A 27,594-nucleotide genomic window follows, 5' to 3' on the forward strand; every position below is an offset into this window, starting at 1 on the left:
AGAGTGGGACTGAAGATAATCTGTTTCTGAGTTTTGCCATGCACTTACTGTGTATTCTAGAATAAGTCACAGAAACAGATTTGTTCCTTTGGAGTGAAACATTTATAGAACTCATGGGTACAAACAAGAATAATTTTACTGTCAGGAGGAAATTTCTTTTTTTCCATTAATTTCTAATTGTTTTGCAAAATAACTTTTCAGACTAACCACAGTCTTACGAACAATCGTCTTCCTCTTTGAAATAATTCCTTCTGAGAACATCTTCTTGAGACTTTTCAGACAGTAATAAAGTGCTTTTTTTAATCAAAAAGCAACCCATCCAGATTGAACTCACTTGAGTGTGCTTTCAGAAGAGTAATGTAGTCCAGCATATTTCTGATATACTGATGTTAATTAGCTCTGTGAACAGTCACTAAAAGTGGCAGCAATTATACTTTAATTTTACCACATTTTTTAAATGCTGAAGGTTTTGGTTTGTTGAGGTTTTTTTTTTCATAGTCATATAAGTTGAAAATAAAAGAAAAGGTCTGGAACAAATAACCCATTAAAATACAGCAGTCTCTAGAGACACCTATAGTATATCATCCAGGTGTAATGTAAATAACCTGTAAACCAGGAAGCATTATCTGGACAGATTTAAAACTATTTTCATTTATGGGTTCATAAGTTGCAATGATAAAGAAAAGGAATAAACACAGTAATATTTCCAAATGCATCAGTCTACATGCTGTTGGACAGTGCTTTTGGCTCAGGGTAAATACAGCTCACTTTTCTGTCACCTCAATGAATTGTTTCACATTTACTCCCCTCAGGGGCAGTTACTGAAGATGCTTACTGTCTGCTTAGATGTGATTGAAGCACGCTGAAGGAATTCCCCCAAACACCTCCTGCATGGCCCATTTTCAGCTATTAGTGGATGCAGAATTATATTCTTGAACTCCAGTTCTCTTATGTTGTCCTCATGGGCACAGTTATGCCTCAGGATGGAAGGAAGACTACTGAGGATAATGTCTTGGGCATAGAGCAGCATAAAGGGAAAAGTTTTTTGCCCTTTTCTGCTAAAACTCAAACATTCTGTGAAAATATGTATTACATGGAGGAAAGTAGGAATTAAGTGTATCATAGGAGGCGAATAACTGCAGACATCACTTTATTGGTACCCTGGTACTAGTAATGTATACGAATTTATATCTCTTGTATGAAAATTTACTTTTTAAAAGAAACAAATTTACTATCCTACATGTCTTAAAAAAAAAAAAAAAAAAGGGAGATGAAATATTGGTGAAGAGCTTTAGATACTAAGTTTCATTTTATTTCCAGGAGAGTTGGAGATCAGCACCTGTGTCTTCAAAAAGGATAAATTTTATCTCTTTGGCTAATACTCTCCTCTATTTTCTCTAGAAACTGAGATAGTCTTGATTTTGACACCAGATACATATCTTCATGCTTCATTTCAGTTCTGGAAGTGAAGTACAGCTACTGCTGTTTCAACGGGGAAAAAACAAATATGTAGAGTTCTAGAAGATCTCTGACACCTCAGGCTCTTTATTAAGTCTAAGAAAGGGCTCTGTGCCCCAATTTACTGGGGAAGGAGAAGTGTGTACAACAAGGAGACAGCTCTCAGAGAATCCTGTATAGCCTCACTGTTGAATTGTGTGGAACAGTTTGAAGCCCTGTTATTTATTGCTAATATTTGTTTCTTAAAGGTATTAGTTGGTCTTTTTTTAAAGCAATTGTTTCTTGCTGGGTATGAAGGAAGACAGAAGCCTCCCTTGATACTGGGTGAAGAACCATTGACTGAGAAGTCTAGTTTTGCTGTAGAAAAGGACAAGTAGATCTAGTTGGTGAAAAGATACAGCTCACAGGCACTACACCATCCCATGAAGACACAAAGCTCGATCCTGGAAGAACATCTCTACCTAAGTTTTAATGAGTAAATAACCCATATTTGATATACTGTGGGAATATGGCATATAATATTAGGAAGGACGGAGCATTCAGTGCAAAGACAGACATTTGTATTCTAGAACACAGATTCTTTGCATCACGAGCTGTTCTAAATGCTTTTTGTGAGCTGTGACTGCATATACTTTGCCACTCCTGGACTCGCCTTGGTTCTTAGGTGGTAACATGCACTTTCCACACTATTTGACATGGAACATGTTCCACCAGCACCAAGGCTCATCACTGCATCTACTGAGAGGCCAAACCCATATAATTTTCTGCTGCATTATTAGCCCATTAACTATTTTTTTGGGAAATCCTTAGACACAACTGTTCTTTACAGTTTGTTTTGCACCTAGCAGAAAACAGGGTACTTCTGCTAGATCTGAAATTACCATGTTCTTGACTTCCATTGAAGTCCCAGTTTGGTGAGGTTTCTCCTTGGTGATTTTGTTGTCATTTTGGTTTTCTTTATATTTTTTCTTTTTTTGAATTCTACTTAAATCTTATCCTTGTCCCTTGTGCAGTTGAAGGAACTGACCATTCCTAAGAAATGGGAGATCAAGTTGCAAATGAGTCAAAATTAGCATGATCATTTGACAGAAAAACCATCCTAGGAAAAACATACACTTGTAAATCATATTTTCATGTGCTTGTGTGAAGCACATCTGCTGGCAGTTGTAAATGGATTCAGGTTCCCAAGTAGTTAACTTTATTGTTCTCTTACATACTTTTCACGTTTCCTTCAGAGGCAAATCTACTTTTTGTTTCTTTTGCAAACATGTTTCAATAAAACTGGAAGGCCAAGACAAATTCTATTCACTAGAGAAAAAAAAACCCAACCAGATGCATTTATCTCCTTCAAGTTTACAGATGTTAGTATCACGTATTTATATTTAAAAAACCTACATATCTTGGATATCTGTCTGATAGTCAGTGATGGCTGTAGGAATGTGGAAACATTTAAATATAGCACAATGTTATGAAGTCTTAATGAGATAAAGTGAGATGAAAGTTATTTACTTATTTTCTCCTTTCTCCCAGTGCTTGAAATGAGGGCATGACCAAAAATGAGCTCTGTTACAAAAATGGAGCTATCATTAGTAACAAGGCTACCCAAAAAAGCTTCAAGTTTGAACCCAGGGCTGTTGCACTGGAGAACCTGTTTTCATAATGAGTCTGGCATGGCAGGCAGTATTTAGATAATCCACATTTAATTGGTCTGTTTAAAAAAAAAAGAGTGGCTTAAGTGTCTGGTCATCGGTTGACAGACACAAGAGCAAGAGTTTAGCAATTAGTGGAGTTGGCCTATCCGGTACCCTGTGCATTAGCACAGCAGGGAGTCCCCTCAGTGGAGGTCTGATTCTGCTGCAGATTTGGAAAGTGTTTATATGTTATTAACTTTTTAACAGCATTGAAGGCATATTTGCATCCATCCTGCAGGATCAGACCCAAGGTTAATAGGAACCAGTTCTTGTTTGCCTCTGCTGAAATCTGTCCTTTAAGTACCTTGTAGAAGGCAGTGCGGTGTTGCCAGGAAGACTTCCCTGACGTATTTCTCATTGTGGTTTGCAGATATCCTGACAAGGGCTTTGATGATAATTACTGCCGCAATCCTGATGGCAAGCTGAGACCATGGTGCTACACTCTTGACCCTAATACCCCCTGGGAGTTCTGTGCAATTAAAACGTGTGGTGAGTTCAAGCAAAATTTATTACTTCCTTTTCCTTTCCAAAATCTGGATATTTCAAGCAGTGTAGGACCACCGCTAGTTCATTCCTTGCACTTCATTGGCTTTTAAAACATAGCTTTCAAAGAGGGTCTCCTATAAACACTTTACATTTAATCTGGACGGCAAAGAAGAGTTGTGCTTTACTTACCACGAGAATATGTGTATGCCTCATCTACTGCAAATTGCATTAAAATGTACAAAAATCAAGTACTAAAAAATGGAGGCAACAAAATCATGAGGATCTCATGTACAGTATTAGTTTGCCCATGCTGGACATTTGCATTATCATTTGAAAGTGTCAAATATCATTTGGTGTACACACACAATCCCTCCTCAGTATCTTCTGCTAACAACTCTTTACTGCTTTGCAGTTCTAGGTCCACATAATTCACTCTTGTGCTGAAGATAGAATTATTAATTTCCACGTGGGTCTCTCTGTGATATTGAGCACTCCATATCAAAGCAGTCCACAGGCAAAGAACTTCATTTATCAGTTACAAGATGGTGTAATTTCTTAACCGCACTTTGGAGACAAGGAATTGAATCAAAGGGACATTAAGGTGTATATTTGTTGGATGCTCACTTTGAGATGTTTTTGTTCAGCATTTTAGAGCTTACTACAATATGTCTACAAAGTTCAGATCATCTTAACTTTGGTGCCAGCTCTGAAAGCTCTAATTTACTGATAATTAGGTGTCTTAAATGAGAAGTAAAGGGACAAGGAGGAAGGTAGAAATCTTGGTCATTCCTTGAAAACTAGAGCAAAGCAATTTTTCATAGTAATTCTGGGGCTAAGGTGGATTGTAGAGTCAGTTTTATTGAGACTTGCTTTAAATATTGGGATGGGTGGCAAGGAAGAGGTAATAGCTCTGATGTGAAATTTTATTTGTGAGCCATTGCTGCCTAAAGAGCGATTCTCCACCTTCAGTTAGAATTCTTATCAAGCAAATTATGCCGTGTGTTCTGCCTGAATCACCAATAATTCAGAATTTTCTCTCCTTGGCTCTTTATAGCTTAGGCCAGTTCTAATGTCTTGGACATTCAGTTTGGTCTAATAAATTTGTCAATTTTTGAAATCCAAGGGTTGAGTGAGAATATTCTGTACCACCTGATGTAACTTAACTTACTTTATTTTATGTCATTGTAATTCCAGCATAAGGTAGTTAAATTATCAAAATTATTCCACTGTAAAAAAGACAAAGTTATTTTGATACTTTGGGCAATGTCTTATCAGGCTCTCCTGAGAAAGAAGAAACTTGGCAGGATCGCTGCTTGTTTTGGGTCAGGCACCCATTTCACACCCATGTTGAAAGTTTTACCTGTGAACTACAGGACTAATTAATGTTTTTATATCTATACTTACTGATAATCTTTGATAAAGGGGAAATCTCAGGTTATCTCCTTTGTGAACACAGATTTCTTAGTTGTGCAGCTGAATCATCTTTCAATTTTTTAGTTACTCAATTAAGTAAGGAGCTGTTGCTTTGGATTTTTGGCCTGCGTTGGTTTGGGCTTTGTTTTGGTTTGTGGTTTATTTTTTTTAAACTAAACTGTGCTTCCTACACTTCTCCAATTATTAGATAACATATGAATCATGTGTAGCATACTAGAACTGTTCTTTTCCCCTGTTACTATTATGAAAAAAAGTATTCCTAAGTTACAGCTGACTGTTTCACAAATGCAACTTTTATAAACCTTTATCCTCTGGCATTTCCTGAGCTGATGTGTCAGTGTTCTGAGGATTCACATCTGGCTTTGTTGGTCATGTAAGCTTATGCCTTACTTCCAGTATCTACAGTCTGGCCTCGGCTTTATAACATAGTTGGGTGGGAGATCTCCTGAAAACTACTGGATTATCACCTTTGTCTGTCAAGTCAGAGCCCTGAAGAAAAGGTAAAGATCAAAATTAAATTAAAAACAACTTCAAAACACAGACTAATGATTTTCATCTTGTGATGAAAGCCTTTTGTCTCATTTCTTGGCAAAAGTTCACTGAAGGAACTAGAAATTCTTTCCTTCAGTTAGAAATTATATGAAAATCAGTGGAAATTTCACATGTAAAACTGTATTTTCCCTGCAGAATACTGTATCTCTTTTGAAATTAATAAGACAACCTCTGTGAGAAAAAAATTTAAAACTAGGGGCCATGAATGCTTAATCCAACAGATTTTTTCAGAGTTTTTCTCACAGGCATGTGACATTGCTTCTATGTAAGATGCAGTGGTGCTCAACGCTTTCTTTTAAAACCCACTGAGAGAATTTATTGCTGATGCTACTGTTGAATCACCATCTTGATGGCCAGAATACTAACAGAAATTATTTTTGATTTCTGTCTTTCTTGAGACTCATAAAAAAAAACTGTTTTCCCACCTCCTAGCAGGGAGCCCAAAACACTTGGCTATTCTAGGTTTCGGTGGCTGCTCTGTGTTTCTGATGCTGGGGCTGTTTGCAATCTCAGAACACTAAAAAGAGATCATGAGTTATAGGTCTTTATAGCTTTGTGGTTTGGATTGTCACACAGGTTTTAATTCCTATGCTGAGGACTGTTTGTTTAATTTACAAGAAATACTAATTAGGAAAAAATGCTTTGCAAATCCAAGTCCTTGGACCACTTACAAAAATGTAGGTGTCCTCTCTTTGGGGACTGACCACAAGGCAGCACGCTGCTTGTGGCTTTTTGCTACATGTTGTGAGTGCTAGTGTGCTTTATAGCCAGAATGCTGACAACAGCCCATATACAAAAATTTCTGCAAAAAAAGTTGGTGGAAGGAAGCGTTTAGAAAATAAATATGGTTTTAAGACTGAAGAGAGAGAGGGCATTGTGATTTTACTTCCAAGCACAGAATGCAGCATAAAACATTGTGGCTTACAGCCAGAGCTGTGAGAAAGAGATGACAGGAGCAATTAGGAATTAGAGATGGCTCAAGCTGCAAAAACTGGATTTGGATTAAGACTTTGGGGACCCCAGGACTGGTTTGAAGTTGTTCACATATGTGTCTGTGGTTTTGGCTTGAGACAATTTTTAGTTAGAAGAGAGGATAAAAAGACAACTAACAGCAATGAAGAAGTGTAGGATGAAATGAAGAAATGGAAGCAGTGCCAGCAAACATGAAAAAGGAAAATTATTGTTATTTTGGTATAAATGAGAACATTGACTACAGGGAAGACAGGAGTAGAGAACTAATATTGCTGTTTTTAAAGCCCAAATGGGTAACAGTTCCTCTATGGATGAGCTTTAGAGAGATACTGAGATCCATAAAGGAAGCTACAGATATCATTCTTTTGAGAACTGCAAAGCTTTTTTGGAATTACTGTGTTAAGGACAGTGCTTACCTATGTCCAACCAACCCAGATGCCTGTGCTATGGATTTACCCTTTGCCACCAGTAGTCACTGACAGTACTCAGGGATGACCAGAGCCTGAAAAAGCCCTGAGATAATTCAATAAAGGCCTCGGTTGGATGGGAAAGAACAAGTAATAAAACACCAAAATTGAGACTCTAGATCTAAAATGAACTGTTGTAATGTGCCCACAGCTTTTGGGAAGGCAAAAACCCACCAACATTAAATTACTCATTCTTTAGAAACAGAGATTTCAACTGTCCATTTGAATGCACAGTTCTGATTGAAGAGTTATTTGTTCAATCATTGTACATGTACAAATAAAAGACTCATTTAAGGTTAATATTTGTGCAAGATAAAGCTGTTTATAAAAAGGAGGCAGGGAAAAGGGACTGATATTTAGAAGCTGATAAAGTCTTACCTTCCATCTTGCTTAAAAAGAGACAAAGACTAGGTCCAGTGTTCACTGTTTATGCAACAGCTTAATCCACATTGCCTCAAAAAGGATCCTTCTCAAATCCTTTTCGTAATTTCTATGATAATTTGAAAGTGAAATTCAGGAACTTTAAATGTGAGGAGATTTTTTTAAAATAGATTTAAAATAAAAATGATTTGCATTTAAAGCTTTGTTGTAGACACTGGAACAGCCTGGAAAGATCTATCTGTGCTCATCAACAAAGGAATTGTATGTGTGAAGGTTTTAGGTAACAAACATTTCTTCAGTTCTGTGATTCTTGAGCTTGGCTATAATTGATTCTTCACTTTCTCATACGTTTTACTGAATAAAAAGCAAAACCCTGAAAATCAGTTGGGTTTTTCTGCCATTCTTGTCGTGGTACATTGAAGAAAATGTGGAAAGGAAGGAGCTGCCACTAAACTAGTGTCCAGAACTGGAAATTCCTTTGCTAAGGGAAGGGAAGGGATGCCTGAAAGCAGTGCAACTGAGCATGAGAATCTTCAAAACACCACGCAGCTTTCTTACTAACAGTTGCAGAATTGCATGGATCACATTTAGAATCAACTTTTTAAATTGTTTTGTTACAAATCAGGGCACATTTTACTTCTGTTGACTAACCTTGTAGAAGAGATATTACATGAATATAAGCAAGAGCAGGTATTTTCCTCATACTATAGTTTAGGACTCTGCTTCTTTTCCAGATATGTCTTTTTCCACAAATACTGTTGTGTTGTCATGAAATAACATGCATTCTCTAGCAAAATCTCTACCTTCTTTTAAGTCAGCATGATTCTCACCATTGACCTAAAATTTGTGCAGGATTTTCTTCAGGGTCATTGGGATTAAAGTGTGAAATAGTATCTAGCTGGTTACTTCAGCTGTAGAATGACTCAAGGCCCCTGCTGATTCCCTCATTCTGGAGTTGCTGTGAGAACCAGAACTAAGACTATCTGTGACTTTACACATAAGGTTCTGAATAATGTTTCATCTTTTTAAGATTCTATGAATGCATGAGCTGGCCCATATTAATAAAGTTATGTATTTTGAAATATCAAAAAAAGGAGGATTTCATGGAAAAAAAAAGAGTATCTTTGAATTATTGCCCTTTGACTGGGGACTTCAGACTGAACATGTGAAGGTAGAAATACTACTAATGGGAAATCCCCTCGTGGCTATCTGAGTTGCATGTTCAATCTTAGTCATCTTGAATTTTAAAAAAGTAAACAAAACCCCACAAAGTTCAAAAGCAGCAAAATGCTGCTAACAACTACCAAATTCTTCTGTTCATAATGAACTTTCTTACAGGAGTAAGAAGTGACACTTAATCCATAAATATAAATAGTAGTCTTTTATAAGGTGGAATTTTGTATGATCTTTCTTTAATTAGTACTTTTAATCTCAGTTCAGAACTCAAAAATCAGAACTAAAACTCTGAAGCAAAAAGAAACCTGGGAACTTCCATTATGAATTATTAGTAAATACTGCAAAGTAAGGATTGCTTATTGATTATAAGTTAATCTAACCAAATTAATATTGTCTTCCTCATTGACACAATTCCTTGGATTTTTAGATCTTAATTTATATTTTAGAGGATTTACTGGGATAAGGATGGGAATTCAATTTTATATATTTTGATTTTGATCTTGATCTTGATTTTGCCTTGTAAGAGAACTGGTGAGTGTGGTCTTAGGGCTCTTTCATCATGCTCTGTACATCTGATGTTCATGCTCAGAGATATTAAATTTAGTTAATTTGGTATTGGTGATGAGTAATTAGGTTCAATAACAAGATCAGTACTGAATGGAGATGACTGTGTAGGTTGTAGGCTTTGACAGCCTGGGCACTTTTTAGTTTGGCAAGTGCTGTATAATCTGCAGTGTCTGGTGAGACAGGCACTGCTCCTCAAGCTCTTGCCTGTTCCTGTGCACATCCAGCCCAACTTTCATTAACAGGAATAGGGAGACTGTTCCCATCATGCCTGTTTGTGGAATCGACAGATGAATGAAGGATTTTTCAAGCATTTATTGGTAAGTTTTAAGCTTTCTGTGAGACTCAATAGCTAGAATGAGAATTGGTTCTGAGGGCACAAGCCCTCAGAATTTCGGAATAAAGTTTTGGAAATACTTGGAGTCTCATTTGTCATGTTTCAAAATGAGACATTGGTAGTATATGCAGGTGGTACAGCTAGAAGAATTTGGGGAGGGTTCTGTGAACCTTTTGGAATGATGAAACTGCTTTATTAGTTAAAATAAGAATATTTTACTGATCGCTCTCATTCCTAGAATTCTTATTGAGAACTGCCAAAAGTAATTACAGGTAATCACGTTACAGATTTTGAAATAATTGATCTCTTAGTCATTATAGTGAAAGTCTTTCCAGAAGTGGCTGGACTGTGCAAATATTCCTGACAATGTGAAAGTTAAGTTCTTCTGATGCCTTTACATTGTATATTTTGACATGGCAAAGTTGTAAAATCTGATCCACAGGTAGAGGTCACTGTCCAGACACATAATGTAAGGTTCAATAATTAACTGTGTATCTGCAGCTGTAAAAGAAGGAATGCTCTACAAAATTACTATGGCCTTGATTAAATCAATTGATGCATCACTTATTTCATTTCAGGCATCTGATTAAAAAAAAAAAAACAAAAAAAACCACATAATGATATATAAAGACCAACCTAATTTCTATGTCTTTAGCATGACTGAGTACAGAGGAGGTGCCCCATACAGTTCATTACAGTTGAAATAGTAACTTTTTGTGTATAGATAAGGTCTTTGCAACAGCTCATATTTGATTGATTTTTTGTACATTATTAATATATCATTTAAGAAGACTTGTTGCTAGATTTATGTAGTTCCAATTTATTAATTTACTTTGGAAATATGATGAAGCCAGGGTGTATACTGAAATTTATCATCTTAGGGAACTCTTCTCTCCTGCTCCCTCAGGTCTTTCCCCAGATCTCTTTCATTTATATAAAAGAAATGTGTGTATTTTTGAAAAACACTAATATGTATTTGAATATTGCATAGCAATTTTCACTCTAATCATCTTAGAAGCTATTTTAGACTATAACTCCATTTGTTTTCACATATTATTTAGAATAGAAAACAGAAATATTGCAGCTATTTATTACTGTAAGTTGTATGAATTAATCTTTTTGTAGCCTTATTATTTAAAAAGGGGTGTGTAAAGACTAAATATAAAGTTACTAGCTGCAAGACAGTTTGATGAGTCCCCTAGAAAGAGTACATTTGTCAGCCTGCAGAAACCTCCTTGTGATACTTGCAGTGCCATATCCTTTTAACTTTGGAATGAGCTTGGAACTCAAAATCCCATTGAAAGAGGACAACATTTGCCTTGGGAAGGAGGGACAAGAAATGAATTTGACCATGAAACACTGACTTAAAAACATCAACCAGATGAAGAGCAAAAGGGATGCATGGATACATGTATAATTCAACTGCACAACTTGATGTTATCATCTGACAGGGAAATGATCTTTAACGTCAAAGATCAGTCAAATCAGCCAAAACCATCTGTTATGACATTTGGTTTCCTTAAGATCCATATTTTCTCCAAGTACATGGAACTGGCTCAAGTTACCAGGAGTGAACTACAATATGAGTAACACACAAATACTCTTCTATTCACTGGACCATTTGAAGAAAACTAAATAAAGAAGTTTATTGATATACTTTTTGCTGGCAACTAATACTTTTAAGATAATTAATAAAATTAGTATTTTGAAACCATAGCAATTACCAACAGATATACAGTTTCTTTTAAAATACTGTATTGGGAACTTTTCAGAATACTGAAGAAGAATTGCTCTAACTGCAGTTCATGTAGTTTTGTACTACTTTGTATATATCTGATGCAATATCTGTGCCATTAATTTGCAATTATGAAAATTGCATAAGAAATAAAAAGAGACTTTTAAGTTATGTGAATGAGTCATTTCAAAACCACTGTTTTTCTGAATTTAGTTCAAGACAGCCCACACCAGGGTGAGTGCAGAGTATATCAACATCTGTAAGAGATCTTGAGTCTGATGAATTTGTTAGTCTTTAAAACATTTTTCACTCTGTAGAGAATACTGATCGTTGATTTCAAAAGCTGGGCTTTTTTTTTTCACTCTTTTAACCATATGAGACATAAAAAAAAACCTTCTAGGAGAATTTAGCACATTAACTTATAATAGGATCTATGTTTTTATTATTATTTTTATCTGCATGTTTTTTTCCTGTGATCTGATATTCTGGGAATTCTTTAGAGAAACCCAATTGTATTTAAAGCCTACAAATATGTGTTACCATGTTTAACAGTTTGCATGTGGGTGGCCAATTAGTTTATTAAAACTGAAGGATTGATATTTGCTGAATTTGAAAAAGTAACCAGGAATATTTTCTAATCTCCAATGGTACAGCATAGGCCAGGTGTCTCATGCAAGAAAATATTGCAGACTCTTCACATGAAAGCAGATAAACCAGCATAAAGTCTGGCACCTATTTTGTTTTTATTTTCTGTGGATGTTGTAAATGTGAAGAGGAGAAAATTATTCTATAATCACATTGGCAATTTCACCAATAAAACTGCAATTACCATTATTTGAACATCATGTAATCCATGACTCTACCAGTAACGTGGAGTTCAAACCAGGCATCCTGAGCCATTCTTAAGAGAATGAAAGAGCCCTTCTTCTCTGGGTCTGCAGAGGAAAGCGCCGTGAACCGCACAGAGGCGACAGCCGAGACCACAGCGTGCGTTCGGGGACAGGGCGAGGGTTATCGTGGCACCGTCAGCACCATATGGAGTGGGATCCAGTGCCAGAGGTGGGACTCCCAGTTTCCTCACCAGCACAACATCACACCTGAGAACTTCAAATGCAAGTGAGTAGAGACATGTGGGTATTATTTCTGCAGTGAGAAGAGAGCTGAGTTTTAAAATGCTTAAGAATTCATGCCACTGGAGCAGATCATAGGGCTCTGTCCCTGCCCATGTTCTCTAACGATTTTGTGAACTTTTCCTTAAACATGTATTCACCAATATGATTGTGAAGTGTCTGGATGTGTTCCAGGCTGAGGCCTGAATCCCAGCAGCGCTGATACATTACCACTGGATTTTTTTTTTATGGAACTAAAAACTTCTTTGGAGCTTGATTGCTGACTTTACTTTAATATGACCTAAATATTACCTAAAAATAATCTTCTTTGTAATAATTAACACTTTTAATATTTGAAAACATGTCTTTGATTTTTCATATTTAAAATCCTTTTTCTGTCTCATTACTAAATCTAAATGCATCAATAGGAGTGCTTTTACTTGGGCGACCAGTGGTCATCAAACCTTTCTGTATAGTTCACAAACTTCCAACATGTGAATAATCTACTAATTTTAGGTAGTTACCTTTGTAATGTTCATTCAGTCCTGTTTTACCTAAGCCTGGAGGAAACCTTACTGACCAGATTGGAGTCACAGCCCAGTTTGCACTAAATATCTTTCTTGATGGGTAAATATCAGTAAGAACTACAGTATTAGGCCCATTCTTTCCATAATCTGTTGTCAGTAAGTGCTGCAGATGTAAAAAATACAGTGAAATATGGAGATGCACAGAACATGGCAACAACTGTCAAGAGACAGGGAAATAAAACTTACATTTAAGACGTTTGAATATTTCATGCAAGCTGTAAAAGACATTTAAAGATGTTCCCTTGTGGCTAACTTTTACTTTAAAGGTAACAGCTGTATAGAATTTCAACATAAACTTTTTTTTACTTTCCACAATTCAGCTTCTTAAATGAGTTACTGATAGTCTAAAGCACTCTGTTTCTCCAAACTCAGAAGAACCATTCAAAGTACAGGGAGTTTTAAGCACTCTGGTAATGTTTGTATTCAAAAGCACTTGTAATATATTGCAGGTGTATCCAATGTCAGTTGCATGCAAATTTTGATGGAGGATCCTGAATGAAAAGATTGTTAATCTTCAAATGAAATCTTATATCTCATCAAAACCTATGTTTGCTGAAAATGAATTTCCACAAACATATTCCTAGTACAATTATTATTTTCTTCTGCACACTGTGTTTTTACTCCCATCTCCTTGCACTTGACACTGAGCAGTAACACAGAGACCTGAATGAGCCTGTATTTTTGTTAATCCATGACAAAAAACAATGGACCACATTGGTGAGTTTAGGTTATTCCTGCTGCGAGCTAACATATTTATTTTTACAGGGATTTGAGGGAGAACTACTGCCGAAATCCAGATGGATCTGAATCACCCTGGTGCTTTACCACTGACCCAAACATCCGTATTGGCTATTGCTCCCAGATTCCTAAGTGTGATGTATCAAATGAACAAGGTAACAGAGGAAAGGGTGATAACATGATTTTAAGTGAATGCCATACTGTTCCAAATATCAAGTAGACAGCCTTGAAAACTGGAGAAGTTGTATCTGTATTACACCTATGTAGTTCTGCTTTGGCTCTATTGGCATGCTTGGGGCTCATTGTGGTGTAAATGAGATTCCTTTCTCACTTTATTTGTAATTCCAGCAGGGAAAGCTGCAGCAAAGATTTTATTTGACCTGATTTTTAGACAAGGCCTGTCTATGTATCTGCTCTACTGTTGTCACTTTTCTTAGTTTGAAAGGCCTTTTTCTACACCTGAGATGATTTCCTTTGTTCACAGTCTTTTAAAAATTGCACATCAGGCTACCAAAAGTGATTTTTCCCCCCCTTTTTATTTTCTTGCAAATACTTCCTCGTCTAGAGGGATTGATCCTCGAGTTCTTACCTACCTCTGTGTGTGAGGTTCATTCTGAGTCTCCATGCAAATGTTTTTCCCGTGAGGTTTTGGTATTACTGTAAGGAGTAATGTTGCATCCTGAATGGATGTCAATCACAGCATGAAATGAGACTAAGACCTCAGACCTATAACCCTACATCAGGCTGCATTAATGTCTCCATCTTTAATTTTTAGCCAATGTTACTGTAAATTTTAAAAAGTTGCAGTTGCAAGACTTATGTCAGAGAAAGGATTAAACTTTTATATTCATTCTGTGTTTCTTGTGAAGTATCAATTATCAAAAAGTAAAAATACTGATGAATATGAAATTAAGAGCTTTATGCAAAATGTCTTTATAGGACTGATAACTTTAAACTATTCTCTTGAAAAGTCTCAAAAAGGCTTGTGATAAAAGCTTATGAATTAAACATGACTTCTGCTGGAGCGAACAGGCAAGTTTTTGAATTACATTAAAATTAAAGTCATGATGATTTTTTGATTTTGCTGAAGTACTTAAATCTAGAATTATATACCGTTGCCAATATCTGAAAATTACACAAAGCTAAACCAAATGTCTATTTTTTGTGGAGGGAGGAATAGGAGACCATTTTTTCTTGTTTTTGTATAAACAAGCTTCTGACAACTTTTAGGATATTCTGTGTGACCCTTCTAAATTAATCATAAACAACTATTTATAAAATAAATTTTCCAAGTCCATGTAAATAAGACAAAATTTAAAATACTGCTGTGGTGGGAATATAGGTCTCAAACAAGAGATTATGTATGTAAATTTGAAAATTATTTTCCATTTTTCTTCTGATCTGATTTATGCAATTGTCTGATTAATAGTGTATAGCATTTGCTTAAAAGAACACTTTAATAATTTGGATTACTGATGGAAAGGAAGAGTTTTCTTCTTAATGTTGCACAATCACCCACCATTTTTTTGCCTCATCATTCTTTTTTCAGATTGTTATCGTGGCAATGGCAAGACTTACATGGGGAATCTATCCAAGACAAGATTCGGGCTAACTTGCTCCACATGGGACAAAAATATTGAAGACTTACGTAGGTGTGTACATATTAAACAGAAAGAGATGGTTCAGTGAGTCCTGAATAAATACTTCCTCCAGATGCAACTCTTTTTCATCTGCATAGATTCTAAAGTACCACCTTATACTCTGTAGCTTTTAATATCTTTGTTTTCCTAAACTTTTTTTTTTCTTTTTTTTTTTTTTTTGTGTGTTTAAATATATTTCACAACATGACATTTTTCAGGCTAACCAGTAATTGCAGGCTTTGGGATGTTTGTTAGTGTTTGGTTTACTGGTCTATTTTACCCCATCCTTGTCCTTGAAAGTTTGGTAAAATGCGAGGATATCGGAAATAAGAGGAAATGGTTGTCTCACCAGCCTCATTTCATGGCTCATGCTGCTTCAAGGAGGAGGTTGGACTTGAAACCACCTAATCTCCCTTGCAGCTTGAAATTTACTCTTTAGTCTACAATCTAGTGACACTGATGTCAAATACCAATAAAAAGACCTGCATCTTTACTTTGGCTTCATACTCAAGTAGTAGAAATGTCAAATTAATTTATTTGTTGAAGTAAAATGAATTAACAGGACTATGTATCACATAAGGGATTCATAAAATGTTTTGCTGCGTATGAGATATCACACACACTAGTAGCCATGATGACAATAGTTTCTCCTTCATTTTCCTTTAGTTTCTGGAGCTGATGCAAATGTGTCAATATTAGCTTTGGTACTTGTAGAGTGACAGTGCTGAACATATAAGCCATTGTCCTTTGGAAGGACTGTGTAGGTCAGGAAGTCAGCCTTTGGGGAAGCTGTGTTGCAAAAGGTAGACTTCAGTGGCCCTGTCTGGTATCATCCGCTGGACTACAAGTTTTTCTTCTCACAGATGGTGAGAGAGAGGATACATATCCCAGTGCTGCCCATGGAAGGGAAGCAGAGGTTGAAGCTCATGCTGCCTGAGAATCATGATAAGTCTTTGTTTGCTGTGGCTGAGGCAGTATAAACCTACTGGATGCTTGATGCAATTGCGTTCATCTAATAGAGCACAGATCAGCCCACACATTTTCCATCTGGGAACTTTGGGGGAGTTATCTCTCTCACCCCAATAGTTTCTCTGGTTATGGATAGTGTTTTAGAGGCAGCATGAGTGGTTGGTTATGGACTGAAGGAACACTACAGTTGTAACTAAAGAAGCCTGTATCCTTGTCTCTGACAAGCCAAAAATAAACTTCTTCTCAGCTTCTGATTTTGGCCTCAAAATTTCACCTGCTTCATGTAGGCTTGCAGCTTAGGTGACTTATCACTGCAGTTTGTCGGAACCAATAATCTTTCTCCTTGCCTGCTGCTCATCCTTGCTAACTTTCTTAGTTTGCCTTTCTTTTTGCCTTTGATTCAGCTTTGTAGATTCAATGCTCCCCTGTGCTGTTAACCTGCAGGAGAAGGAACCTGTGTTCCCCAAAGGGGTCTGAGGGTTTTCTGAGGGCATCATAGGCACTCTTCTAATCAGTATAATGATTCCTCCTGAGGATATCTAGAGATTTTAGCTTGAGTGGGAGATTTAGAAGCCTCCCAGCTGTCCAGCGGACACAGTGCTTAAAATACCAACCAGAGGAAAGTTGGACCCAGATCCAGGAAATATTTGGGTCTCATCTTCCCTTTGATTTTAACCAGCCCTAAACCCTGACCTGTAGGCTTCTCAATCAGCTAATAATGCAATGTGGAGCAAAACAACATTTAACCTTTGAAAATTTGGGCTATAGTATAAAGCTTTTCAACACTTTGAATTTTTTTTCCCTGTAGGCATATACAAATATTCAGAGAACCAGATGTTAGTAAACTGAAGAAAAACTATTGCCGCAATCCAGATGATGATTTTCATGGTCCCTGGTGTTACACAGATGATCCTCTTGTGCCCTGGGATTACTGCCCTATTTCTCGATGTGAGTACTTGGCACGCCGCTGGCATTGTCAGCTGTGCAGTGCCAGTGGAGCCACGGTGTCGGTGTCACATGCCTGTGCACACCTTCCTATTGTCACTTGTGGCTGCAGAAAATGTGTGATTCTATCAAGAATCAATTGTGCGTGACTGAGAAGGAGCAGACAGAAGCTGCTTGTGCAATATATGAACAAGGGGTTCTTTTCCTTGACCAGCTTGGAGATTTCAAGACTTATTTATGCAGCAGGAGCACAAAGGGGCTATTACAGATGGTCAAACATTTTCCAGCAGATCTAGCTATTGAATGAGGGCTGGACGGAGACAAAGAATTGTCTAGCGGTCAGAATGCTGGCTGTGGCCTCAAGAAACCCAGGCAGAGTTATCTTCTGGGCTACAGGCTTCAGAGACTCTTTGTGTGATCTGTCTTTGTAGTGTTAGGATAACTCACTGTATATATGCTGAAATGTATATGTGTATAGAGATTAGATTCTGCTTTTGGGTGTTTATGGGATGATTTCACTCCTGGCAAGAATTAAGAAAATCATGCCTCCAAAGTTAAATGTTTAAATCTAAATAGCTTAAATAAACAGAATTAAGAATCCTAGGGAATTCAGCAATAAACTGATGACAAGTAGAAAAAGATAATTTTATGCTGAAAAATGTGCAATTCACATTTATGTTCAAAATCTTTCTCTTCAATTCTTATTTCTAAGTTACTCTGCTGTATGTCCTGGGAGAACACTTAAATGGTAAATCAGGCTTTTGAATGCATGTCTGCGATCTCTAGAGGTTAAGGATAATGTTACATTCATTCCTAGAGGCAATCTACTGCATTTCCTCATAGCCTGAACTCCAGTTTCCAAAAAGTGGTATTTGAAGTCTCAGGTGATATTTTGGCATCTATGTGAAGAGTAAACAAAACCGTGCAAAAGGTTATTTGTGTCAGTATAAATGAAGAATAGCTGAAGAAATATGCTTTTTATTCACTTATTGTGAGTTCATTATATGGTTCTGTGAATTCCTAAGGATGTATTCTCAGCAAACATTTCTAGGGTTTCCAGAATTGGTGAGTAGTACATTTCTGCAATCAAACACCAGAATGGGAATATTCCAGTTTTACAATTGTAACTCATATGGACTAATATTACAATACTGTATCAATATATATGTACATTCATACAGTTATACATGGAAACCCATGCATGTATGCACACATATACATACATATATACACATACAAATATGCATGTGTGTATACATGCACATAGAAATTTCACTGTGGATATAACTGTATCTATATATATAATTATACCTCTGTGTGTGTTTGTGTGTCTGTATCTATATATACACACATATTTTCTTAATGATGGAAATCTAGTTGGATTAGGCTGTTCAAATTTTCCTTGTGCAAGTATAGGTACCCCTGTACCTCTACCTCATAATGCTGAGTCACTCTGTGTGTGTCACTGAAGGTAAACATTTAGAAACAAGTTTAAGCAAACTTTTTGTAACTGTTTTTAAATTTGACTAGATGGAAATGCTGAACTAGATTTTGGTAATCGTGTTGTGATAAGAATAAGTTTTTGTTGATAGGAACCTAAAATTTCTTTTAAAGTTTTTTAAGGAATTGAGAATTTATTTCAGTCTTCTTTGGATTTAATCACATGACTTCTATAGTTCCTGAAAGCTTATATAAAAGTGGTAGCTTAATTTTTCAGTATTTTCTTGTTTGAATGAAACATGTAAATTGAACATGATAGGCAGCATGATGTCTTCAGGATTTGGCCAAGAAGAAAAATGCTTGACATCCCTGCTCCAAAATGTTTTTTCTTATTTCATCCTATCAGAATAAAATTCTGCCCCCTTGTTAAGCCTTACTGAATACTGCTTTTGCAGTGTACTGAAGAAATAATTGAAGTTTAAAACTTTGTGAACCATTAAAGTTAACAATATGTCATTTGCTGTTGAAATTTATTCAATTTTTAAAAGTATTTTAATTTTGTATTATGGCTATTTTGTGTGTCTGTCTAGGTGAAGGTGATACAACTCCTACTACAACCAGCTTGGATGGTAAGTTTGTGTATGAACTGTGCAGTGCATGACTTTCCTCTAAATATAGACATTTCTTTCCAATTGGGAAACAAAATAAAGATTAGTAAAGTTATAAAAAAACCCACAATACAGACTGAGAAAAATTAATTTTACAAAACAAGAATGGGGAATATGTTTGTTATACTCCTTTATCTATTCTCACTGTCATGTCTTGCCAGTGGTGAGATTTGGTAATTAGCTTCAATGTTTGCTTTTTAACTATGTAAATCTCAAAAACCTATTTAAATTTATGTATTTTATATTCCCTAGGGATATTTAAATAGACCTACTCAGCTTCACTGAAGTAGTTTTTATGGCCTAGAAATATATTTCATTAGCACAGGAAAGTTAATACGTAATAAATATTGACCTTCTTGTGGTCCTTATGTGCAACTGTGCAGTTTTCCTACCACTGCTTTTAGTAAAATGTCATCTCTGGGCCTGCTTTCAGATACTGCCATTCCTTGTGCCTCAACAAAACATTTGAGAGTTGTAAATGGAATCCCAACACAAACTAACGAAGGATGGGTGGTTAGTTTGACGTACAGGTAACTATCACTTTGATTAGAAGGGCAATACAACTACTAGGATATTTGTTTTAGAATTGTAGAAAATGTTGACCTAATAACAATAAAAGAATATGCAGTCAAGTTGTGTAAAAGTAGAGAATCAGCATTCCTATTCCTCTAATGTGAGGTGATGCCATAGTATTCACTCTGCTAGTGAAATACTTTATATGTTCATTATAGCTAACTTATACGCATGAACCTGCAAAGCATTCATAGTGTTCTGCTCTTCCAATTAGCTACTGCAAACCTTTTCATAACATCTCCTTCACATTCAGCATTAAATTGTTTATTTTTGAGACTTTTAGAAAAAAAATTAATTTCAGATCAATATTTTCACTTTGATGGCAGAGCATTTAGTTGTGAAGTGTAGGATTCAGGATTTATGCCTGTGTCAAATTAAGCATTCCCCTATGTCATTACATGCAATTAAAATTTATTTGGTATTTAAAAAAAAAATAATTATGAGCTATTAGAAAATCCTTTTAATTCTGTAAAACAAGACCCTGACATGTGCAACTTGTGTGTAACACATGTATTATATTATGGCAGATCTTTGCTGCTGTGTAAAAGCCAGAACATAGAATGACTGTTTCCTATGCTTTTTAGTCCGGTTCATAATTCATCAGCTGGAAGTGTGAATCATTAATTTATAACAGGATATATCTCATGCATCAGCTCTGGTTCTTCTCTCATGAAAAATAAAAGTTAAAAAAACCTATATTTTGTCTGATGGGCCAGACTAAAGGGAAGATCAATTCTATTAGCTTATGATTCATCATCTAATTTAAAACTATGTTGTAAAAGAGGTATTAAATGAAAAATGGAAGTAAAGGAAAAGATAAAAAATACATTCTCTACATCTCTTCATTGCTAGAGAATTTTGTGCAGTGGGACGGGTTCTTCCCATCCCTGTAACCTTTGCATTGTATGAGATCCATCAGATCTTGACCTTTTTGGGAGTGCATCAGATGGTTCAGAAAGACATTCCTAGAGGAAGATAACTATATTCCTAGACTAAGTAACTAAATAGGTGGGCTAAACCACTCCCTGGTTTAATCTTTGCACTGTTTTAAAAGTAGCTTTGATATTTGATGAACTTTTAGGCAGACAAGGTGAATTACGTTTGGGTGCCTAAAATTGAAATAGCTATTTTTAGGGTAGTTGAACCTGGATTTTCTGCTATGCAATAAAATTCCATGAAACATGAGCACTTAAATGATTGCAGATCCTTTTATGAATAAAGGATTCCTGGAATACTCCAGCAGCAAAATATGTTTTGAAGTATTACATGCGGACATAAAAATGTAGTTTTATTTTGTATTGTTACCAAGGAAGTAAATAGAATATTGTCTGAAATAAAATTTTAATGACATCTGATCTTTCTGCAAGAAAGCCTAACTGTATACTCAAAAATGGAATTGCTGTGTCTGAATGGTGAAGGCCCAGTGAAACTTAAGAACTATTCATATTTGGTATCCAAAGCCCACCTTTAAATCTTAAATTGATCAATTAAATTTTCTTGTATATCCAATTCAGATTCTGTAATCAAATGTATTTAAGCTCTAAATTTGCCCCATATATAAGTGAAGAATTGACCTTTCTATGAATATTAATGAATCTTCTAACACAGATGATGAAATTCTGTATAAAACAATAAGTGATGCAAATTTAACATGGAGGAACATAGCTATACTCCTGACTGTGATATTTTATAATAAAAAAAGCTGGAACCTACATTTTAGAAGACTCCAGCCTTTTGGACTGGATAATAACTCCTCAGTCAAAATATGATTAAAAGAAAAAAAGTCAAAGCTCTGTGTTATCCTGCTGTCTGTGAACTCCATATAGTCAAGTCTCCATCCAGTAGTTCTTTGCAAAACTCTGAACATTTGTGTGATTGTGAGATTTTAATCTTTTCCCAAATTGCTGACAATTCTGATTCACTATCCAAAGAGCTACAGAAAATAAATGTGATTTTGGAGGCACAAAGAAGGGAACTAATTAATCTACATTCCACAGTATTTTTTTTTTAAAGAACTGTCATGCTTAATTGCTTTAATTTTGCTTGATATATTATGCTTCAGGTTTTCTATAATCACATGTAGGATGTCATACACTGCAGATTGTTTCCAACTGAAGTATGTGGGGACACAAATCTCCTAGGACTTGTAATCAAATAGGAACTCTCCACCTTGAGGTCAATGCTTTGAATAATACTTACATGAATAATGACCAAATGTTGTTTACATCTGGTGGCAGTCTGGGGACTTGCTTGAAAGTTTCAATCCAGTTCCTGTTACAAAGAATTGGCCTTTTTTTTTTTTTTTTTAAATTTTAAATTAGGTTTCTTATTAAAAATTCATCTTTCTTTCTGGTTTTTTTTGCGCATTGGAGTAAAGCGCTGCAAAGTCATATTACTGTAAGTGTTGAAATTGTAGAGCAAAGGGACAGAGACAAGTTTTTGAATATTGTCAGTCTGCCACTTTTCACCAGCAAATGTGTGGGGAGTGAAACACTCTTTAAACTTTTTGTCTATGTAGAAACTAATATTAGTGGTTTGGGGGTTTTTAAAAATTTTTTTCCTTCTTTTTTTCCTCCAGGAATAAGCATATCTGTGGTGGTACTTTGATAAAAGAAGAGTGGGTTCTTACAGCAAGGCAGTGCTTCCCTTCTCGGTACAGTAGTCTGGAACTTCGCAATATTAAAATCCATCTATTTTCGGGAACTTATCAGAACAATGCTTTTGCAACTTGAATAAAGAAGTTTTTCCTTCTGTTTGGCTTTAACAATGATTTTCTGATATAAAAGGCCTGTGGGACCTTGCTATTTTCTGTTATTATTGCTGTAAATCTAAATAGCCCTGGCTATTTTACATAGAAGCACAAATAGATTTTCCAAGTGTCATAGTTAGACAATTGCCTCTTTATGAGAATAATCTCATGCTTCTGCTTAAGTGGACAAAATAAAATAGAAAACTTGGGTAAATCTAAAAAAGTTCAAAGGTTCATAATGTCCAAGGATTTAAATGTTTGGATACTGCTATGAAGAAAAAAATAGATTTTAGTAATGGTTAAAGGTAAAATTATGTAATGGCTTCAGGCCAAAACCTTACATCCAAGCATGTTGATTTTGGAACAGCAGTTGGCAGCGTGAAGCCATTTCTGCTAAGGAGCATTAGTTAAGATCTTCCAGGATAATCATATTAAGCAGAGTTTTTTAGTTATTTTATTATACAGTCAGCAAAATTGTAACCAACTTTGCCTCATTTAGGTACAAAGATTTGAAAGACTACAAAGCCTGGCTTGGAGTCCATAACATCAAAGGAAAGGGAGAGGAGAAGCGCAAACAAGTCCGGAACATCTCCCAGTTGGTATATGGCCCCACAGGGTCAGATTTGGTCTTGCTGAAACTTAGCAGGTTAGTAGGTGTTATTGTGAATTCCAGCACTTTCATCTGTTGGGTAAGATTCTTCCTAAATGAGAATTGCTAGTTCATTGCTCTACTATTTCCCATACTACAGATGGGGTAAACATCCAACTGAAAGAAATTTTACTTGATATATGCAGAAATGTAGGTCCATCAATGTTACTCAGAAAACAGATGTTATTCCTGTGAAATCATACCTACATTATTCTTCCTGCTAACCATGTTTAGGTTTGTTAGGAGATTTAATAAAAAACCACTAAGTACCCACATGGACTAGTATATGGTCTTAATTTATAGAATAAGCACCAGATTGTAGCTGAGATCCTTATGTATATACAAGCTTTCAAAATTTCTACATATGAACAAACGTATATATCCAAATGAAATGCCATCACTACTCTTTTAAGATTAAAACCCAAGTTAAATAGCATAAAAGTGGTGACAGCATTTCAAGAATTTTTTGACAGTTGGCAGCTGTAGTACAAAAAATAGGTAGAAGAATCCATCATATTCTTCAGAAACAGAAAATGAAAGGAAAAGAATTGGCACAGTTTTAAATTGCTGTGGTCTATAATAAACTTAATGTAATTTAAAAAACATAGTTGAGAAGGTTAAGTAAAATCCATGATATATATATTTTTCCCTTCTTTTCAGACCTGCTATATTGACAAATTTTGTAGAAATAATCCGATTACCCATTTCTGGATGTACCATTCCAGAGAAGACCAGCTGCAGTGTTTATGGATGGGGATACACTGGATGTAAGAAACTATTTTTAAAAACTAAATGAATACGTTGACAACTTACTTCCTCTTGTCATTATAGGTGAGGCTGCGGGTATGGCCTGATGCCACGGTTGTCCAACACTTCTTATTAAAAAATAGAGTTTGTTTTTTTTCTAATTTTGTAAATCTCTGAGCCTTTTATCCAACTCAATTTAATATGAAATATTTTCCACTCTCCTTTTTTGTTGTTGTTTCAGGGACAGGCAAAATGATTCAAATATTTCAAGGAATGAATTAGAGAAAAATACCAATTTTCCTGTAAAAACAAAATAGCAGAATTGCTCTGCAGAATGTTAACAGGGTTTTTTGACAAATCTTTGTTCATCTGCTTGAGCAGTCTCTTTCTGTTACCCAGAGCAGGACGCTGTGGGAAAACTAATACAAAAACATGTAATCAAAGACTTTATTAGCATACACAATAAGAGTGAACCAGGGATGCACAGGCAACCCTGAGTCTGGCATTTCCTAACTTTTGAGTACTTCACTTTGCAACCTTTCTTATGTTTATTAAACACAGTTTTGTGTGAAGAAAATACAAATATGTGGGAAAACAGACATTTATTTAGTCTAGTAAATGCTATATCTGGCTAATTATGTGTTGATAAAAAGTTAATAGCTGCCAGTTGACAATAATTACTCCAATATTTACTGTGTTCAAATGTTGTTTTGCCACAGACCCTGAGTAAGCAGCAGCAATATACTCACACTGTCCTGGAAGCGGAGCAGAAGCTAGGCTAGAATTCTGAGGCTGTCTTCCTCGTAGTCAATACTCTGCCATTTCTTTGTGGGTGGCAATTAATCTGTACCAGCCCTCTCCCAAATGACTGCCTTTGATGTTCCCAGCATGTCCATATTAGCCATCCTCTGGGGGCATTGGCTGTCTGGGGGACAGGGACACCAGGCTGGAGCACAGCACAGCATCACAGGAAAGCTTAGCTTAAGAGAACTGATAAGGAATTTGCAATGTTGTGGAGTTATGTAATACAGTAAATACACAACATCTGTCATCCAAGGACTTTGTACTATAATTTTTGCACTACTTTATATAATCCTCACAGAATCCCGGTCAGGGAAGGAAGAAGTGTTACATCCATTTTTTTAAAGAAAACAGGATAATAAGTCAGTGGAGGGCAAGCTTGGCATTTTCTTTTGATGGCTGTTCAGAGAATGGGCAGGTCCAGACCTATTATTTATCTTTGCAGCTTGTACAGGCTTGTCTTTCGACATGTAGAACAAGAGTAAGCTCCACAGGGCTCCTGCTTCCTGACCTTCCCACTGATGAATGGAGATTGCACAAGGCTGTGGCTCTGCCCTTGCAGGCACAAAGTCATTCAGGGTAGCTGAGCCAGCACAGATTGAGAAAAACTCCACTCTGTATTTTTCAAGTCACACGTCCTTCCCTAGGCCATGGCAGGCACTGTTACACATTAACTCATGTTTAAGGCAGGGAGCAGAATCCTCTCTCTACTGATGGGAGTGATAACATTTTTGGGCTCTTTTTCTGATTTCTTTGATGACTGGGCAATCTGGCGGTGAGCTGTAGAGTGAGTCCAGTTACACAGCCCTTTATTCTAGTACTAAAAACTTATCCAGATATTCTCAGATATTCTCAGAGAACTGAACAGACATGAAAACCAAACAAATGTCTGGCAAATCCCATTTTCAGAAAATATAAGAAATCCAAAATGAAAAGCATAATAACAGTGGGGATAGACAAAAACATGAGTTTTAGAGAGAAAGTACAAAAACTGATTACATGGTTAAGTTTATGTAGACTGTATCTTGAAACACTTTTTCCCCCCTAAAATACAATAAAATTTTTATCTTCTTTTCAATTGTAGTAGTCAACTATGATGGCCTTCTGCAAGTAGCAAACTTGTTTATTTTGGGAAATGAGAAATGCAACCAATATCTCAAAGGGAAGATTACTGTGAACGAGTCTGAAATCTGTGCTGTGGCTGAAACCATAGGTGCTGGGCCTTGTGAGGTAAATATTGTATTTCCTAATACATTATTAGGACCCTGGCTATTTCTTTCCAAAAAAATAAATTACTGGATTTTTTTTTTTATTCTCATTGTACTAAACTTTTGCATTGGAAAATTATTTGTGTTATAAGTCTTCTGTTTTATGTCAGAGTGCAGAAATTACTTTGATTTCACTGTGCTACCACACCATTGAAAAATTTACAGGAATCTTATATATACTCATATATTAAAACACTTGACTAGACTAGACAAACTTGTGTTCTGTATACTAAGGACAAAGGTGGGCACAATAGCTGTGTGCTTTGATTGAGTAGAAATCAAAGGCTGGAGCAAATTTACCTCCATCTATTTAGATGAGGTGTTACATGCAAAATACATAACAGTCAGTACTAAACAGAGGTGATAAAGTTATGAAGGAAGGAGAAAGATCCAAAAATGTGCTGAGGTTTTTTATGAGTCAGAAGGCTGGAGCATTTTGGTCTCCTGAGCCTGAGCAACATATTGATGAGGACAGAAGCACTACTTCAGTGATTATATAGTTTGGTACAGTTTTTTTGCTTAGCACTAGTTTTGATGATGGAGAAAAGATATCTGAGGAGAAAAGTTGTAAATAATTTATTACAGGAAGATATACATTTTTTTTAATGGAAAATCTGACTGAAGATATCTAGAAGGAGGGAAGTCATGAACATCATTAAGTATTTATTATCTGAAATAGGATTGTTGATTTCCTAATACCGACTTTAGCTATGTAGTAAAATTTTCCCAACCCAAGGGTACTACCACACCATGGGGAGCAGAGGTCATCTTCATAAAGCTGAGGCCTCTTCCATTTGTTATTAATAATCTATGGGATAATTTTTTTTATTACAAAGGATTTTCTTCAAAATAAAATGTTTAATTGTAATTGAGGTCTTAGACTTGTCAAGGCTTATAAATGAAACATCTGCATGGGAGTCTGCTGGGGATCCTGTGCTTTGTTTTTCCCTGCAAGAAGAAATGGAATGAATTAATATTAGCAATCAGTCTTAATCACAGAGCAGTTTCCTGTTCCCTATGTTCTCCTTTGAAGCTACTTTCCTCAGCAGAGAACAGGCAGAGGAAAAAAATCAGATTGGCAGGTGAAACTCCACTCCTGAAAGTGTTTTATGGGCAGCTCTGATGGCTCTGACACTGTTCATTGTTCATTTGGGAACTAGTCTGCCATCAGTCAAAAAAAAATCCCAAACCAAATAAAGGTCAAGCATTGTTGTTTCTCTGGTGAGTCAGAGAGAATGCAATGGTAATTGTCAGCTTTCATTTTTTTGAGACAATAACTCACTGTCTGATACAAGAATTTGCTATCTAGTTTTACAGTGAGTTTGCAGGGTCCAGTCTGCCTTTAGTCTGGGTAGAAACTGCAGCATCTATCTTCAAGTCCCAGATCTGTGTGCTTGTATCTATCTATCTCGGTGGGTCATACTCCAAATTTTCACAGAATGCATAAACTAGTGTACA

General features: G+C 36.0%; 1 protein-coding gene across 2 annotated transcripts in view; it reads left to right on the plus strand.

The window, feature by feature from the left end:
* HGF (hepatocyte growth factor) overlaps positions 1 to 27,594 on the plus strand; it is a 56,343-nt gene that overhangs the window by 24,092 nt on the left and 4,657 nt on the right. For both annotated transcript variants that reach the window (XM_030291362.4, XM_030291353.4), the window contains exons 7-17: positions 3,520 to 3,638; positions 12,195 to 12,369; positions 13,715 to 13,842; positions 15,237 to 15,339; positions 17,105 to 17,244; positions 19,272 to 19,310; positions 19,783 to 19,879; positions 22,501 to 22,575; positions 23,171 to 23,317; positions 23,981 to 24,087; positions 25,953 to 26,098. In XM_030291362.4, coding sequence (XP_030147222.4) covers positions 3,520 to 3,638; positions 12,195 to 12,369; positions 13,715 to 13,842; positions 15,237 to 15,339; positions 17,105 to 17,244; positions 19,272 to 19,310; positions 19,783 to 19,879; positions 22,501 to 22,575; positions 23,171 to 23,317; positions 23,981 to 24,087; positions 25,953 to 26,098 — 1,276 coding nt within the window. The remainder of the gene's footprint in view (positions 1 to 3,519; positions 3,639 to 12,194; positions 12,370 to 13,714; positions 13,843 to 15,236; positions 15,340 to 17,104; positions 17,245 to 19,271; positions 19,311 to 19,782; positions 19,880 to 22,500; positions 22,576 to 23,170; positions 23,318 to 23,980; positions 24,088 to 25,952; positions 26,099 to 27,594) is intronic.

This window comes from Taeniopygia guttata, chromosome 1A (assembly GCF_048771995.1).
Source record: "Taeniopygia guttata chromosome 1A, bTaeGut7.mat, whole genome shotgun sequence".
In the NCBI taxonomy this organism is placed as follows: domain Eukaryota; kingdom Metazoa; phylum Chordata; class Aves; order Passeriformes; family Estrildidae; genus Taeniopygia; species Taeniopygia guttata.